The sequence below is a fragment of the Larus michahellis genome, chromosome 4, assembly GCF_964199755.1.
Source record: "Larus michahellis chromosome 4, bLarMic1.1, whole genome shotgun sequence".
Lineage (NCBI taxonomy): Eukaryota > Metazoa > Chordata > Aves > Charadriiformes > Laridae > Larus > Larus michahellis.
In genome coordinates, this window is record NC_133899.1 from 81,854,771 (window position 1) to 81,873,709 (window position 18,939).

The 18,939-nt window shown below is 34.9% G+C and overlaps 1 protein-coding gene across 4 annotated transcripts in view; it reads right to left on the reverse strand.

Annotated features, from left to right (window-relative positions):
* The window catches only part of SBF2 (SET binding factor 2), a 269,535-nt gene that overhangs the window by 43,042 nt on the left and 207,554 nt on the right, over window positions 1-18,939 (reverse strand). For all 4 annotated transcript variants that reach the window (XM_074585940.1, XM_074585939.1, XM_074585938.1 and 1 more), the window contains exons 18-27: window positions 16,920-17,090; window positions 15,201-15,463; window positions 13,730-13,902; window positions 13,392-13,465; window positions 12,806-13,001; window positions 11,881-12,008; window positions 9,442-9,617; window positions 8,414-8,559; window positions 4,461-4,659; window positions 2,220-2,416 (exon numbers count right to left, since the gene is read on the reverse strand). In XM_074585940.1, the coding sequence (XP_074442041.1) occupies window positions 2,220-2,416; window positions 4,461-4,659; window positions 8,414-8,559; window positions 9,442-9,617; window positions 11,881-12,008; window positions 12,806-13,001; window positions 13,392-13,465; window positions 13,730-13,902; window positions 15,201-15,463; window positions 16,920-17,090 (1,723 nt within the window). The remainder of the gene's footprint in view (window positions 1-2,219; window positions 2,417-4,460; window positions 4,660-8,413; window positions 8,560-9,441; window positions 9,618-11,880; window positions 12,009-12,805; window positions 13,002-13,391; window positions 13,466-13,729; window positions 13,903-15,200; window positions 15,464-16,919; window positions 17,091-18,939) is intronic.

Sequence of the window (18,939 nt, forward strand, 5' to 3'; positions counted from 1 at the left end):
CCAGAACTGCCTAATAAAAATCTACTCCTATAAACTGTCTGCTTAGGAAGGTATGCATCTGTCAACTTGAATTTAACTGAAGATTATCTTTGTCCTCTTAGTTTGCATCACAATGTGTTTTTCAATATAGACTTTCCTCCATTGTACAGAACTCCTACTGAGGCAAATACATGCACCTGTGCATAACTATCTTTATTGATCAGTTTCTTCAGAAGTTTTGTTTCACCAAGCTTCAACTTCATTATGAATAAAATAAATATCCTATAAATATTTTTAATTTTCCTTGCAGTACCTTCAAGAGTGTCCATTTTCTTCAGTTTTTAAAAGAAACAGTAACTCCAGAAGCTAGTGTCAGTTACAGCTACAGTCAATCAGATTTTCTACTGCCTAATATACTGCTGGAAGTATGACAATGGCAATATAAAAGACTGTATAAAATTAAAAAAAGAAACTACCTACAAAATCAATAGGATTACACACAGGAAACGTGCTTTAATGGGTCAGGCTTTGCAGATCTTGTTTTGGAAGGCTCTCATACTCCCACGCACATAGAAATGATAGCTACTACAGAAAACATGGAAGCGCTTGTCTTTATATTATTTGCAGACTATTCCTGCAGGATTTTTTTCAGTTTATTCCATTTATACCAGGTTAAAGATGCCTAGCCAGTATTTCGGGTAAGACAATCGATATTAAATCAGTTTATAAGAGTAACATTTGAATTACCACGCTTACAATTCACACCATTAACCTGTGGAGCAACTAATGTAGCTCATAGCTTTGGCATCTGCTGTGTTAACTATTCTGTACTTCACTGATTCATTTTATGAATCTTTTCAACAAAAACGCATTATGTAAAATGCAATTCATTACCTTGCTCCTCACTCCAACTAAAAAACGCCCCCACAAAACAGTGAAAAGACACACTGAATCAGTGCTACAGCAATGAATATTCAGCAGATAATTAGTGACTCACAGATTAGTGTTAACAGCCAGTCCAGACACTGTCTGATATAAAAAATGTTTTTCTAATATCTCTGAAACGTTGAGATTTTAAAGGTGAATTTGATATACACAAAATCTCATATAGCTAAACATTATGTCTGATATAAACTGTTCTTTACAATGAAGAAATCTGTGGTTTTCATAAAGATACTCTGTGAAGGAAAAATTCAGGAGGACTACGCAGAAAATATTTCCATCATGTAATTGTTAAACTACTTTTATATGGGTCACACGTATTTATACAGTATGCTTGTCACAGGTTTTGAAAAATTCTATTCAGTAGAGTCAAACCTTTTAATTGCGTTTTAGTCATTAATGCGGTGAAACGCAAACATAAACAGGACTGAGGAATTTCTTTGCTACCTTAATGAGTTCCTTGTGTTCCAATTCTACCTTGCATTTCCTTTTTCTCAAAAAACAAAAATTATGGCTTAATTCTAGAATAACCTCTAAAAAACTACCAGTTTGATTAAAGAGAATACTGACTTTTCTTTCAGCAATGTGCCAAATTCACTCTTGACATGAAATTAACTCAAAAGAAACTACCAGCATAGGAGTTGGAAATCCAGGCAGTCACAATAAGTACCCTAAACACTGCCAGTGAATAACGGAAGTCAAATTCTTTCCAAAAATCAGTATTGCCTTAATGTTACATTCGTCTGAAAAATTCACTATTCTGACAAATCTTTTGCTGGTCCAATCTTGATCAGACAAATGAAGAGATTTACTTAATGCAAAGACCCCAACTAGAATCTTTCAGGTCTGTGCTTTATAAAAGAAAGATAAAATTTAAACTAGTATTACAGTGAAAAACACGAAAAAATCCAATGGATAATGGTGTCTCTAATATTTTATATAATTCCCTATTAAAAGAGACAACATTACTCATTACGTAAAACAGTGCAAAGGAAAAAGATAATTTAAGGGAAACAGGGAAATTATGCATTGCATTTGGCAGATACCAGCTTTTACTCAAGACTTTTGGTACGTACATAATCTCCATTCAAATTATTCATTGTCAATTTTTGAACAACTTTCAAATCATTCAGGATCTGCTTCTTGACATACAGTAATTAAACTGAACTAATATAATATCACATAACCATTCATATCCAGAGACTTTGAATTAAATCGCATCAGTGATTTCCTCTAGAAAAATAAGTACATTTCTACATTTGATTACTTATATAGAAAGTCTAGCTGCATCAACTCACCTGTAGTATGGGTGTTTTGGGATTTGAAGAGGCCAACAACACCTTTTCCATGAAAGCCCCCAGATCTAAGTAGAAGAGTACTGTTTTTAGTGTTCTTCCAACAGACAACTGGTAGGCGATTGTGACGGTAACAGCGAGCAACTCTCTGTAGACTGCTGTCTTGAACAGACTGAGGTACTACCAGAAGCCCAGGATAACTGCATTGACAAAAAGGTGAAAAAAACTGAACAGTTAAAATTGCTTTCAAAATTTTAAACAAAGAAAAAAAAAATCCTAAAATTACAAGCTGAATACACATTTTAATGAAAATACACCTCAACTGTTAGAATTATTTTTTATTTGGTAACTCTAATTTTTAGTCCGATCCTAGCAAATACATTAATTTGGAAAGAAAACTGCATTTTAAAAACAACTTTAATTATGAAAAAATTGTGAGACTTTCACTACTAGTCTTTTTCCATTTAAGGTTATATTTCATTTGGTAGTATTTTTCTTCTTTGTATTTCTCTTCTCTGTCACTATAATGAAGTCATATTTTTGAGCATGATAGAAAAGAGAATTTTGAGGCATGCAAATGATGCAGTAGTTTTGTTTTGACACTTGCATATGAAATATGAGAATTGAAAGGAAAGAATGTTAGATTGCCTAAAGTATCACAACTAAAACAATAGTTTCTGGTTTATGTCAAAATAGATTTAAATTTTACAGTCAGATTCCTTGGAACATTGTATTTGAAACTGCGTTTTTGTGTACTTTTTAAAACACTACAATACATTGAGGGATTAGGAAATTCACTGATACAATACCTTTAAAAATAGAAAACCCAGCAAGATGGTAGTGGTGTTCATGTTAGTGAAAAAAGGATTCAAGCAATATGAAAGATTATATCTCCTAAAAAAAAATTCAATTTAAATGCCAATTTCCTATGCTAAGAAGAAACTAAGAAATGGAGCAGGGAAAAGTTACTGCTTACTAAACAACTTTGTTCCCCTACAATACACACTGTTCCTGTAAATTCACTTCTTTGACACTTATTGGACTGCCCGCATACAAAATGAATGTACATAATATTTACGGTCTACCTCTTAAAACACAGTAACCAAACTAATATGGCACTAGATAAATATTTATATCCTGAGATTTGTAATCCACTCATATATTAATTATCTTTTAAAAAAAATCCTGTAGAATATTAAAAACTGGTGGGTTTAGTGGAGGAAAGACTTGTCTGCATAATGTTCAAAGCATAACAAAAATGTACAGATTTAGTGCCTTCATCTGCATTGTACTCAATGGTGACTGAAAAAAACCAGTTAGTCTGTTATTCTAGGTAAGTCACAAGACAAGAAAGGATCTAATATTTCTCCTGTGTGCCCTTCTTCCATGGAGAACTGGGGATTTCATTATCCACAATGAAAGCAATGACTTGCCAAAACTGGCTTCAGTGAATGCAAATACTCTCCTGGTATGACTCATGCAGATATGCTTTTGTATTAATAAGAATTTTTGTGGTTAGTGAACTACATTAGCTTTCACAACAAAAAGGGAGTTAGAAACATTCATGTGTTAAAACACAGCACGGGACTTTCAGCACATGACAAATTTTTCAAGTAGTGTAGATACCTTCATGAATTCAATTATAAAACATTTTTTATTTGAAGAAGATAGTTATGTATAATTGTTTCTGAGGCTCAATTTTTTATTTAGGAACAGAATAGATATTATATGCAAATATATTACATAAATAATTTCCAGTACCAACACAGCAAGTTACAGAAACCATACCAAGAGAGTGAGTTCTACCAGCTAACTTTATTGGCTAAGTCAGAAAGCTGAAAAATAGCCTAATGATTTAGACATCAGTGTAGAAAGCCAAGAGAGAGAGAAACTCCTTCAAAAGGCAGTTCAGCGTATCTAGTTTAGTCTCCTCCAAAAGCCCCATGGGCCACAGGAAGAACCTAGGAAGGAAGACTTGTGTTGTCTGACAGAGCTTCTGGGGTGGTTCTGAAAGCTCACTTCCAGCTACCACTGCTGGCAGTCTTTCTGAATCTGATGAATACAGATGCAGCCACCACAAGACGAATCCCCAAGTGCAATACGAATAGCTTCATGGTCACTGCTTGAACACTCCTACTGTAGACAAAAATTTTCTCAGGGTAAGTTGCTTAAACGGATACATCATGTGGTACGTGTGCTACGTCACCTTTATTTTCAACCACTTGACTGAATTAGTAAACTCACCTCCTGCAAAGTGAATACATCCTGTTCAGCGCAGTTATTCTTAAGTATTCTGTTTTTGAGCGAGAAGAGTTACTACTGATGGTCCCCAGTCCCAAACGTTGATAGTCTCTGAAACAGGCTCTTTCTACTAATTGCTCCATTGTTGATTTTTCTGATGCTTTTAGAGTACCACTCGTGTGCAGCTCGCTGTCATCTGAAACTATAGTTAAAAATCTGTAAGAGTTTGCTCTTGGGGAGGCCAGCAGTTATACAGAAAATGAAACACTAGTTTGTCTTACTGTCCATGACGAATGACAAGAACTAATACATACAAATCACAGTTTATAGAAATTATAAGCAATAAAATAATATTTCAGTCAGGAAACCTGAATATATTGCATAGTTACCTACTGCCCTTGTGACTGGCACGGCTGACACATGCTAACTTGCTAAAATTGTGCAAAAGGTTCTCATATATTCATTTGAACTGAAACAAAGGCAGATAATCTTTCTTTCAACAATTTATGAAAAAATGTTAAACTCACAGCTGCTACACAAAGACGTACACAAGACAGAATAATGAAAAATGTGCACATAATTTCACTAAACATCCAAGATAAAGTGGACCTCACAATTCTTTTAAACTATCTTCAAAAGATGTAACAATGTTTTTAAGGCTCGGCTCAATTAAAAAAATATTTCTGTGTTAATAATTTCACAACTGTGAAACTGTTGGTTTCTTAACGCCTCAATGTTGAACACCAGCCGTCAGCCGTGCATGTCAGCTGCATTTTCCAAAGCAGAGAAACCTTTAACCACGAGAGATAAAACCCACGTCACAAGTTCAAACTACACTGAAATTCAAGTCAAGCAAGGCCTTTGTACAAAACCTGCCACCTGCCTGTTATTGACACTTCCAACTATTTCCAAATACTGAAAGCAGATTTGCTGTTCACAGAATGCATCAGTTACTTGCACCACCTCAAGCACTGAAATACGTGTGTAAGGAGGGAACTATTTCTTCATGAATGAGGCACTGAAAAGCATGTAAGGCGGGATTTCAATTCAAAACATGACTTTATAAAACTGGAAATTAAACTTGTTTTTAAAAATAAAAATTATGATACAATTAAGATTTTACTGGCAGTAGACAACATTCAGAACCCATATACATTTTTCTTTTGTGTATCTTAGCATAAAAGCTAAATGAGTAATTTTATTGCCCCTGCAGCTCATCAAACAAACCCAACAATTCTCTATTTGACCTAAAAATTAACTCTGTGGATATCTCCTCTTTTTTCTGTGTTTTTGAATTTGTCATGGTAAGCAAGAAGTTACAAAAAATTTGCAAGTATAAAGTGCACTAATGAGAAACAAATTAAAGGAGTTTTAGAAATAATTTTATTTTTAGGCACACAGAAACTTGATATTTAACAGTTTTGAATGGAAAGCTCTAACTTACTCAGATAAGATGAGGGTGCATGTTTTGAAATATTTTTTTCTAAATGCATTTTTCTCTCGTGAAAGCAGGTATATTGGTGATCAGAATTTGCAAAACATTTTCCTCTGCATAAAAAGCTGGAGATTATAAGAGCTCATATCAATGGGCTTAACCTGAAGAGGGAGATGAAGATGTTTTGCTGTCTCAAGTTTAAAATGGATTCATTTTGATTTTGAAAATAAGAGGACTAATTCCTCTATTTTACTGTTCCAGAGATATGACTTTTTTAAAAGTGGGCTTTACAGTCTCCTATTTTATGAAACACACCAGTATGATCGCCAATAGGAAACAGAATTTAGTAGTGACGTGATTCTAAACTCTAAGGGAAATTAGATGTTCATCAGCAACAACTAACAACTAGAGCCCAGTTTCGGGCTCCACTGCAACTGGACCAGCTAAATAGGACTGAGAAAAGAGCAATGAAGATGATCAGAAGTCTACCGAGACTAAATTGAAGAGAAATATTACAATAGTCCATAAATACATTAAGCACTGCAATCAGAATGAAGGAAATAATCTTTTCTATATGTACATGGTGGCAGAATAAGAAGTGAAGGCTTAAAATTGCGGCAAGGAAATGTTTAGGCCTGAACATCAGAAAGTTGCTTGTTTTTCCACCAGCATTAAGGATGGTTAAAACATTAGTACAAATTGCCTAGAGTTGTGGAACCTTCATCTTTGAAAGCTTCTAAGAAAAAGTTAGGTAAACGTCTATGAGGAACAGATTAAATATGTTGATCTTGCCTTGGGGCAGAGAGATGGAGTAGATGATCTCTTGAAGTTCCTTCCAACCCTATCTTTAACATTCTTTTTTAAGACAATGCATCACCTGCTGCAGATAGTTCCCATTTGCTTCATTGTTGGTATAGCTGCACAGTTTCCTATGCTTCAGTTTTTGAGACTTGCAAACAAAAAATCATTCAGAGCAGTCAATATAAAAGAAATGGCAGTATTTAAAAACCAAATTTCTTATGGCTCTTTGTACTCTGTCTGAAGCTAAGAGTCACTACTGTTGTCAGCTGCCTATACGTGAGGTGCAGTGCAGTGTGGAGAGAAAAGCAAACTGTCAGACTTTGATCACCTTACACATTCCCAGTCAAAACATCTGGAAAGCAGCAGGTAGGAAGCCTCACGTTTTATATCTTTATATTTTGTTAGGGGAGGAAAAAAGTGACTGTCAGTAATGTTCATGTAACACCTGTGTTCACGGAAGAATGTAGTTGTTTTGTACATCAGCAATGTAAAAACTCTTTCTTCGTTGTCAAGAGAAGTACATCACACAGGTATGATTGTGCTTGGTGTCTCTGGGTGAAGGACACAAAATCACCCAAAGATCACACAGGTACAGCCTGCAGAATTGCTTCTGACCTCAAAAATCTGCAACATCAGAACACATACTAACTCAGCACTAAAGGAAGATGCTGGAAATTCAATTAAGAATGTAATTTTTCAGCACTGTAAAGACATTCTATATTTTGTTATCCTTTATTTTTGCCTTTTTTCCACCATTTTATCTGCCATCAGAGAAGAGAATCAGTATTTTTTAGCTTTCCTAGAATGGCTTTCTTCCATTTCAGAGAGAACAGAGACAGTGCAGTAATACAGTCCTGCTTCAGACGACTTTTATATATCTGCTTGTAAGTCCCATAAGTTGCTTTGCTTACTGACCAACTACTCAAAAGGAAAATTTGGCTTTTTTGATGTTTTTGAAGAAATTATTAGTGTTTGATAAACACTTTGTTATCTGAAATGATTATTTTTTTTTTTTTAAAAGAAAGAAAGAATGGTATGACAAAACAATACCTGTTTATGTACAGGAGAATCTGGTTCCCTCTAGTGGTTTATTATAAATTAGCACTGGTCCAGATAAGGATATAGTGACAGCAGCACATGGTAGAAAAAGAAGTATTTGGAAGAAAGTCAAACTCCACACCATCACATGAACTATATAAAGTGCCCAAATCACTTTCTACTTTCTGTCCCCAAATCCTTTCAACCAAAATTCGTATTTTCAGTAATAATGACTTCTGCTGCTTTCAGAAATCATTTGTCACTTCCACATCCACAGAAGTCTCCCATAGTATTTACTCTTTTTTGAATCTCACCAATTACTGCATTGTCATCATAGACTAATTGCAGATGTCATGATGTCTAAGGATAAATGAAAGCTACAGCATGCTTCTGTGCTGTTCTGCCTACACCATTATGGTGTAAAAAATGATAAAAAGATACTATATGTAAATAGTTTGATAATTAAAAAATAGTAATCTAGAATTTTGCTTTATCACTGAATGAAGTCAACTTCCTCTTTTGCCTTGTCATGACAAAAGAAAACACTTACTAAATGTACGTATTTGAAACCTTTCTCTTTCCTGTCTAGGAAGATTCTGCAATTTCTTCTTGAAGGCATTTCTTATTCAATATATAGGAATGAAAGCATCAACTGACATGGAAAAAAATGTTTTACTATTACCAGAGATATCATCATCTTCATTCCAGCCTGGGCGATTTCCTCTTTCTTCCACTATTGTGCCTGTCTTCTTCTTCAATAAATATTGGCGTCCAATTGTCATCTTCCCAGCACGTTTCGCTCCTTTTACAATGCTTTTTGAGAAGGTACTGCAAATTCATAGCAATAAAAAATATTTAGACGGATGCATGTGACTCTTCTCGATAGCACATACAGATTTTTATGATGAACCCACTTACCCAAATAAAATGTATTTCATAATTTTTAATTTAATATAAAAAAATTATAACCTCCAGAAAAATTACTTCCTCTATTAATTTTTAAAAAGCAATTTTATTATTTTGAGATAAATTTGTGTCTATTATGTCTACTGGTAATGAATAAGGTTTTTGTATTTTGCTGGCAATGTGATAAATCTACAAAATTGACAAAGTAAAGATAGGAAAAATAGAAATTACCTTAAAGTTTTAGGATTCCATGACTAGCTTGTGATTCTACTTTCCTGTGTCAACAATGCAATAATCAACAGAGAATCACAGGAACTACCACTCTGGAACAGACTAATGATCCATCTAGTCTAGTAAAAATTAATGTATACCATAAACTTCAAAAGAACTTCAAAAGACCCAAAGCTCAAACTCTATATTAAAATACCGTACACACTGTACTAAGGGTAAAATTAATTCTAACGCACATTAGGTTATTAACCTATAAAGTAATACACAATAAATCTGGTTTTTATGTTGTCATAGCTGAAGATGCTACTTGCATCGTGTGTGTTTCAAAACGCGATGAGATGCTTGTTCACATTTACTGCAGCCAGCAATTTGGATAAGTAATTTATTCCTACACCAAATTAAGATGTGTATCATACTAGTCTACCTTTTATTTAGTAAATATAAAAAGATGCAGAATAGCACTCAATTACTTTGGCTTTGAATGATCTGCATTTCTGCAAAGCCGTCAGATTGTTCAATGGATTTGACTAATACTAAATACAAACATCAGTAACAAAAGAAGAATGACTATACCGGAAAGAAGTGTTCTTTTCTTTTTGTTTTGGTAAAATTATCTGTGGTGCCGTTTGCCCAGCTGCAAATGCAAAAGTGCTGAAGATAGACTGAGGATAACGGAACTTCATTAACTGTTTCTTAAATATTTCCACCACTTCAGGACTTACTTCTTCATCAAATGCTACTTTAATTAACTGCATATTAAAGACACGACATGTTAGAAACCAAAAAAAGTATTATAAAATTAAAGAAATTAAAAGATCCTAAAATACATTAGTAAAATTCCCATACTTATACAGTACTATGCCCATCAGAAAATACAAATATATGTACACATATCTTATTGATTTTGAGAGATATTACACAGCTTATTTTTTTATTTATTTAATTTTTACATTTACGTCCTAATACTAAGGTATTTTCACTAAGAAGTATCTGGAATTCTCGTAATATCGAACACTAAATATTTTGGTAAACCCAAGTAGAAGTGCTGGCACTAAGATGTCTACAACAGTTCAAATACTAGTCACATGGGACAGCTTAGCTTGCAAATATTCTGTGAGCTCTGCCCATATACTGGGAATTAAGGTTGGCAATGCACTTCCAAGACTCTCATCAAACCAACAATTTCAGCATTCATACGTCACAACCATTATACTTCCACTATTTAGTCATTCCAATTGTTGCTTCACCTTGCAGAGTATAGAAAACTGCTAATAATAAAACCATAACGGAAATCTGATCCTTAAAAAGCAACTAACCTTGTGCTATTCAACCCTGATCCATTCACCCCACTAAAACATTTTTGAAAGGTTTTGAAAAAGAAAAAATCCCATCCTGTCATCCTCAGCGAAATGGATGACAGTCAGCAATTCGGGGTGGGGGGGGAAGGAAAGAAAAAAAATTAGAGGGAAAAACAGGGACTCTATAAAAGGACTCTATAAAAGGGCCCAAGAGAACTTTAAGAATGTGCAAAAAGCAAACAAAGAAATATCCTAGAGCTTTATTTCTAAGCGCATACCTATACACCTTTTGAATGTCTTTTGTTTGCCATCTAGAAGGGGGATGTAATCATTGCTTTTTAAATTTCACTTGTTTTGTAAATACTTTCCAAATGACTAACTCTGTTGTTCTAGGACCTCCTTGAAAGGAGCTCTTGAATCTTTAGGGGTTACACAGATCTGAAGTTTTAAAGACATTAAATAGCATAACTGCAGCCAAAACATTCTGAAAGTCATAACTAATAAACAACGAGGAGGGGCTATTCCATACTGTATTGAACTCTAGCTGTTACAAAGGGAACAGAAAGTAAACTGTTTGCTGATTGTTTTTGTTCTCATAACCTAATACAAAACTATGCTAAACAAAAGCAAAGATGATGTTTGACCAGGATCCAGCATTAAAAACACTGCGCGGTGTCTGTATTTAGCACATCATTGAAGCATGCTAACTATTCTGGTAAAAAGATTTCTGGAAAATAAAAGTCCTCATGAAGTCCTCTCAAAAGTCCACACGACAACTTTCTTTTGGTTGTTTTACTCACTTGCGTTCCTAATCTTATACTTTTGAATATGATATTGAAGGACAATTAGCTAAATAATGTCCATTATTGTAAGGAACTAGTAAAACACTGATGATCTATTTTATTATGTTTTCAAATGTTGGAGTTATTGTTCTCAATGAAAATATACTTCTGCAGTCAGCCAACCCAACAAAATACTTCACGTATTAAGTACTGCAGTCTACTTCCAGGCCATGATATAAAATTCTTTGCCTTCAGCTTTCCCTCTCTCACGGTTTGTCCACAGTTAAGATCACTGCCACAAAGAAACATTTAGGGAAGACTTCAGAGACTTCATAATTCCTAATTCTTAGAAGTCCATCTCGGTCAATCACCCTGCAGTGCATGCTTCTGCTGAACACACTGAGGCGGATCCTACAGACAGGAAACTACCCGGATCTGTGCAAGTCACACGCAGGGCTCACTGGTTCTGGACAGTGGCAGCTACCCTAAAGATTCCACATGAGCCACACGGTGACTGTCTGCCATAGGTTTTTACACAAAGTTGGTAACGTGACAAGTCTTGAGAAGAAAGCAGTATTTATAGCTTTTCCATATTCATTCCATGTAGCTGGAGAAGAGCGAAAGCATGTTTCCACTGGCCTGCCTCGGCCTCTACTTACTCACGTTAAGAGATTTTAGACCCAAAACAGCCCTTTACTGGATCCAAAATAGAAAGGTGAGGAAAGGAGTGAAAGAGATCAAATATGAAAATGCTAACCCTCTGTAAATATCAACTAGGCCAAGAAATGCCAGGGTTTCTATGAGAGGACTGTATTCTCTATTGACTCTACAGGGCAGAAAACTGAATTCACAAATATCAGGACAAAGTGCTGCTCATAAGTATTTTGAAATGACTGTTCTGTCACACAATTTTTTACAAAACTTCCTTTTACCTGAAAGGTAGCTGAAGTTATCTGCAGTCCTTCCTGCATACTCTGCTGCAGCTGGTTCTGTATAGTGATCTTCTTCTCCTTCGTAACAGATGCAATAGGAAAGCTCCGGATTACTGTCTGCTCTCCAACTGAGGACCATAAAATTGTATTTACAATACTTGTTAGATGACAGAATCAGATCCCGTTCGGTCACATGGTACTTTGAATGAGTACAGGAATGAGTAAGTACAAAGCAACATGAAAACAATGGTACAGAATTCATTCCAGGCAAAATGAAACAATTTTTTTTTTAAAATGCAAACTGCCTGAAAATGCAAAATGCCTGAAAAGTTGGTAAATTCCTAAAGTAGTATTATTATTATATAGTGTGTGTGTGTATATATATATATAGAGAGAGATAGGTATCTATAGATAGACAGAGATATATAATAAATAATAATATATAATAATAATTATTATATATTATAAAGATACCAAGCATTTTGTCAATTTGAAAGTCTACGGTCTGTCTCCAACTTTAGGTAGTCCATAAAAGACCATAATACCATGTGACAGTCTAATGAAGTTTCCTCTAAGACAAGTACGTATTATGATTTTATATTAGATAAATTACTGAAGACAGCACTCTAAATATCTACCAATATGCAGGAATAAACAAACATTTAGCATCATCATCTTCAGCATCAACATTTATCGCCTCATCTGGAGAAATAAGTTCTAGTTAAGTTAAATGCAAACCAAATTCAATCATTATCATATCTAGTGATAAAAACCTATATGAAGAGATTATTCTTATCAGATAAACATAAAAAATTATACTGTAAGGTACATACATTTTGATGTTGATGCTTGAATAGGTGGATAGGTCAGCTCAAAGTCCTGCCTATCTGAAGGATCACAAGTATTACTGTTTAATTTTTCTTACCCAGTTGATCATGAGGAGTGCCTTTAAATATAATTCTGTAAGTGGTAAGGAACAAAGCTCCTTCAGCAGGGAGGATGTGAGGACCTCCAAGCAGTCCTCCTGTAGCTTCCTCTCTGCCATCAGGATCCAGTAGCACACGGAGACCTTCACAAACAAATTCTTCTCCTGGCAGTAAAGTTGGTCGTAGAATTTTGGGCTGATGCAAATAAATTAAAGTTTAAGTGTAATGGTGATACCAGTGTTATACCTCAGTCTAGTTATCATACTTGGCTTAAAAAGTTTCAAAACAAAATTGTTATGAGACTGAGTCCAGAGAAGGGAGATGAAGTTTGGACTCAACTAAGAGAATCGGGTCTCAAAAAACAGTGGGCAAGCATCAGCTTGTTTATGATCAGGAGTTTGGCTCTACTAGTTTCCTAAGTTCATATTTCATCAGACCAAAATCAAGCACTTTATTTATCACTGGTGGAAATTTTCTTTTAATGTTTTGATGTTTTCTTCTAACATTATGAGGGGGAAAAAAAGATGACTAAATTGCATGATTCTAATACTTGTAAAGAATACAAGTATGTTTCATAATACTTGCCTTCTGTATTGGTGGAAGCCGCCTACTCTCACGATGGACAGCCTCCAGGGTCTCTATGTGCATTGCTACAATGCCTGGAAAGCAGTAATACCACAAATGAAGTCTCACATAATATGAAAGAGAAAGTTGCAATCTAATTAAAAGTCTGATATTCTGAAAATCTCGAATTTAAACATCCAGGTAGTAATTATTTGAAATTCAACAGCAATTATAGTCTAGAAAAGAAATCTAAGCTTCTAACTTCACTGAAAGTAACCAAAACTAAAAAGTGCATTTCTCTCACTAGAAAAAAAAGAAAAAAGAAAGACTACAAACCACTTTTTTGTCACAATTTTTACCTGGTATCATGCAATGAAGACCCTTGATGTGATCCTGTGTAACTCCGCTTTCTGTGCAAACCTTGTCAATAAATCTGGTGATGAAGCGTACAACCGCGTTTGCAACATCATTGTTCTCAGAGTCCTCAAATCCACTTTCAGTGTCATAACTCTCTGCAACGCTGCCTGCAATACTATAGACATAAATAAAAGAAATTTCAAGTGTGAAAAATTCAGTAGTGATGCACATATGAAACCTGGCAAGTCACAGACAAGCTGTGTGTTTTTTCCTAGGTACAATACGTAAATCTTGCTAAAAGCATACGGTGGTACCACAATTACATCGTATTTTCACCGTCATTAACACCATCAGACCTGCATGGATGATGACATAGGAGAACTTTCCCTCCATGAGTCCAGCACAGACAGGCCCACAAGAATAAAAAGACTGCTTGGAAGTGAACTCTATGTCTTCTCTTCATAGAGTCAAGTACATTATTTGCAACCCGTGGTAAACAAATACCCGGTTACATAGAGAAAGATACATTAAATGAATATTTTGGTTGCAGAGCAAAGCATTCAAAACCTAAAAAGACCATTAAGAAAAGTTTTTTGTGCATCAGATAGAAAGCCCAAGTAAGTCAGTGGGAGATGTACTTTGAATGTCTGAAAATGGCTCCCATAGTAACCTTAAGGGCCACATTCATACACTGCAACGTATACCACAACCTGTCCACGGAGCAAGTCCTAACGCCTGAGTTTAGAAGTGTTTAGTCAGCAGAAATGAGTAGCCATGAGGAGTTTGATACTGATAGCCTGCCTATCTTTTACTTGATGTCAGTGTTCTCACATAATGTTGTACGATTTTATCAGGTGGGAATTTTGATGGATCATACATGATAATGAAGACAATAAACAGAGAGGGAGGAAAGCTGTTATGAAATGTCCTGGATTTACATGCTAGGGAATGTAAATGGTGTTATACTCCTCCTGCCTCCTTAGTAATTTAACCTTTGCCACATTGGTTTATCCCTCTTGTTTTTTGTGACCTCAGTGCCTTTCTTCCTTGCAGCTGTTGCACAGAAATTATGATTTTATGGATGCTGCTGTACAAATGCTTTCTTCAGTTCATAGACTTTTTAAGTTCATAGACTGTTTTTTTAAGTTATATAAAAACTAACAGAGTAGTTTTTTGGGTGGCTGTTTTCTTTCTCATCACACCCTATCTTTGTCTTCAACATTTGCATTACTAGATTAAAAATTCTCACTGTGACAATAAAATTTTTATGTTCCTTTAAATGGTGGTAATGACTCCAGATTAAGTTCTGTTATTTAAGGGGAATCATGTTAGACTTCTGCTCTCCTTAATTAATGAACTTGAAGAGAAGATACTGAAATAGTCTGATGTTTAGAATAAGTCCTGAAAACTAAGAAGCTTTTGAGAACTGTAGCCGACCCTGACTGATTACCACTGCACTTGTTGTGTTCCCACCTGTTTGTGACAATGCTGTTGCTTCCACTCTCCCAGTCACCAGTAGCCGATGTTCTCAGTAACTTGTTCTTACTTGTATCCAGTGGTACTAGCAGGTAAACCATGAGGTTAGCAAAATGAATTGCCTGACTGAAAACTGTACTTTCCTCATTCTGGACTAGCTCCTGCTGTGTTTGTTTATTAAGAGTTGGCCATAGTCGCAGCTGCTCAGCAGCCAGGTCCATTGCTGTCTTATCCTGGTCTGGACCTACAGAATTTTTCTCCTAGAAGACATACAGAAAGAAATATAAAGACATAAAGCTGTAACTTAAAAAACAACGTTTAGTAAAAACTATTTATTAAATGATCTATTAAACTTCTTCAGTTATTTAAGTTGTATATTAATTTAAAAAGACAAAGCAAATAACTGCACTCAATACAGTTTAAGGAGAGTTACGATTATAGTAATTGAGCTTCGAAGGCAGTTTACTGAAATATGCAAGGAGCGCAACATGGACAGATCTAAATAACATAACTTCTTTCTAGATCTTTTTTATGCTATATGATCTTCCATGTTTCTTCAGAGTGGTTTTCTGATTTTAATATAGCTGCTCTCCTTAGCTTATCTACTTACCTCACATGAGAACAAGCACAAATCAGATTAAGAAATAACATGCAGCTCATGGATTGATGAAGGTGATATTCTCCAAATTCTTAGGATGTTCAGGTGAAGCAAGCTTTTATATAAATACTTTCCAGACCAGCTGAAACATTCATGTTTTTACATGTTGGAGTCCAATTCTAGCATTTGCTTGAAGCAAACTAGGTAGATGGCACACAGTCAAATCATATTACATATAGCCTGAGGAAATTAGAATGAAGGAATCTGGCAGCCGATATTAGCGACCTAACGCCTGATGTTAAATTATTAAAGGACTAGGTATCTCATAAATGTTTTTTCCATACTAAGTTAAAGTTGAATTAGTTTTCCATATAAGCACATGTGAGGGTTTAAAGTAGATGTTTCCTTGTAAGTTCTACTATTCTTCACATTTTTCTTTACATAATGTCAGATTGGAAGGGGCTCCCCATACACAGCCCCACAGTCCTTTTCTCTCTATCCCCGATATGTCTGATATGCCTTTCCAGTTCTTCATTCTGACTACATTTCTGGGAATATCCCTCTCTATTTTACTTCCTCTCTTTACAGTGCTGTATGACTTTGCGTAGCATACACTTTTTCAGTCACAGAGTTGATAATAATATATTCATACAGGGAGATTACAAATGGCTCTTTACCGTTTGTTCTTTAAAAAAAAGAAATCTTACTTTAGCATGCTGCAAGGCTTCCCATTGTACTTTTATTTGTGCATTAAAGATGTACTTTGTACTGTACAGATGTACAGATGTACCTCCTACTGAGACAAACAATTTGTGTTCTGGAAGATCTGTCCAATTTTAATAAAGCCGACTGAGTGCCATTCAACAGAAACCACACTATGGTTTGGTAATAATCTAACACTGGACACTAGAACTGCTGCTAGCTTAGGTCGTTCATATGAAAGAACTGTTGGTAGTTTATAACATCGCTATATGATAAGTAACTACTCAGGAAAAACACATAAAGGAAAGAAAAATATGTAACATTGCAGAAGCCGTAACTTCACTCTCTAACTTAAGCAACAATTAAAATGTGAATAGAAATATTACCTTGATATTTACTTTAACATATTCTCCTACCTTTTGTCTCAACTGTACTGCATGGTTGTCCTCTTTGGCTGTAAGGTAGAGGGAGCGAACTTGGTTTTGCACATTGCTATAAAAGGTTGTTTCCCAAAATTGTTGGTTAGTCCAGATAGGATGGTCTTGTACACAGGTGTAGGCAAACTGACTAACTCCAGGTGCTAATTTCTGAAAGCAAAAACCATGCAAAATTGAGAAATCAATCCTATTATTTCATTTCCTTTAGAGACTATGGCTTGAGTATTGAAAAATATATATATGTATAAAATCAGTTGTACAGACTGAAATATGCAATATGTACCATCTTCTGTACTGCAATACAGGAAACGGAAATAATCTCCAGTTTTGTGCCATTAAAGAAATTAACACACAGGAAGCTTGTATATAAGTCTAACGCCAGTGCAAGGCATGGCCTTCTGGATTCACAGTAGAAAAATGAGACTCGAGAAGAAGAATTCTGTGATGATCATACAGAACACATTTCTAATACAAAATGTTTTCCTGGACAACAAAATATAGTATTTTAATAAACCAGTTCTACAACATAGAAATCAGTATTCAAACAGATGAAAATTATTTCTTACTTTACCTAAAAGTCAGAAATACAGCAAGGAAATTTGAAATGATCGTAAGTGGCAACTGAGTCCTTCCAATAAGCTGCATTTGTTGCAACAGCAGAAGATTAGATAAACTGTTCTTTTATTGTTATCTACTGCACTGCATGACCCGAATCAAGCTCCTGAAAGAGTACTAAATTGTGTACGTTCTTTGAAGTTACAAGGGTCTGGATCCCTGTAAGGTGGCAAAGCAAGCCAGCATTACTCACTATGAATACACCTTTTTATTCCAATTACGTCCATTTATTTAGGTAGTGCTAATCTCCAAGTGAGTTGTTTTAATATTCTTGATAACCATATACAATGAACGGAAATTTATTTCAATTACCTGAATCATGAAGAATTAAATCTTATATCATACGTTTTTACTTTTTGAAAAAAAGAAGGCCACAAAAAAATTGGTATTGTATACTGCATATAGCAAAGCAGCAGGTAATCTAAATACCAGCTTATGATTATTTCTGCAGTAGAACTGAAGAATGAAGTACATTACAGAGTGCCTCATTAATGACTTTCACTCAGAATACTACCCATACCTGAAATATATGCTATTTCTAGAAGGTAAATTTTACTTTAATAATTATGTTGTAAATCACTTTCTTGTAGAGCATGAATATTACTCGATTTAATATTTATAATTGTACAATTGCACATGACAACCAGTACTTATAATACTTCCTTAGTAGGCACCCGGGCATTTAAGTGGAAGGCTAGAAAATTACAACTGAAAATTTTAAAGTCTGGTTTACAGATTTATGGTTTTGCAATTCTTCGAACTATGTTTTCCACACTATGCTCTTCCAAGTACATCATGAACTAAAAGTTCTGATCATGTGCCATGCTACTAAAATTTACCCAACTGAAATACCTCCTTATGATTAACCATCAAAAAGTGAGAAATACAATTTTTATTTAATCATGCAGAATTTCATCAAAATTTCTTGGCAACCTGTTAAGAAATCTAAATGTGTGGAAGATTCAAATTACATTAAATGTGACTTTGTTTATTCAATGCAGATTGAAACAGAAGATAGCTGGTTTAACAGATTCTCAGGTTTCAGTTGTGATGCAGTTTACGGTAGCTCACAGGAAATGATAACTGATCGCACAGTAATGGCTCCCATGCTTGATCTAGCTGTTAAATCACAGAACGGGACAGCTCAAATAGTGGCCTACTGATCTTTGTATTGACTGCTGGGCATCTCTTGAAAATATCTCAGGCATACAAAACATACACTAACTCATGACTACGTCAAACCTGTTAACTAGCAGGGCAGCTAACTGTACATGAAATGGAGTCTTTTAATTGTAAAAAAATGAGAAAATGTTAAAACAAAAAATATGCAGAAGGACTACCTCTATCTTCCTGTAAAGCTACCTCCTTTACAGTAATCTGTATT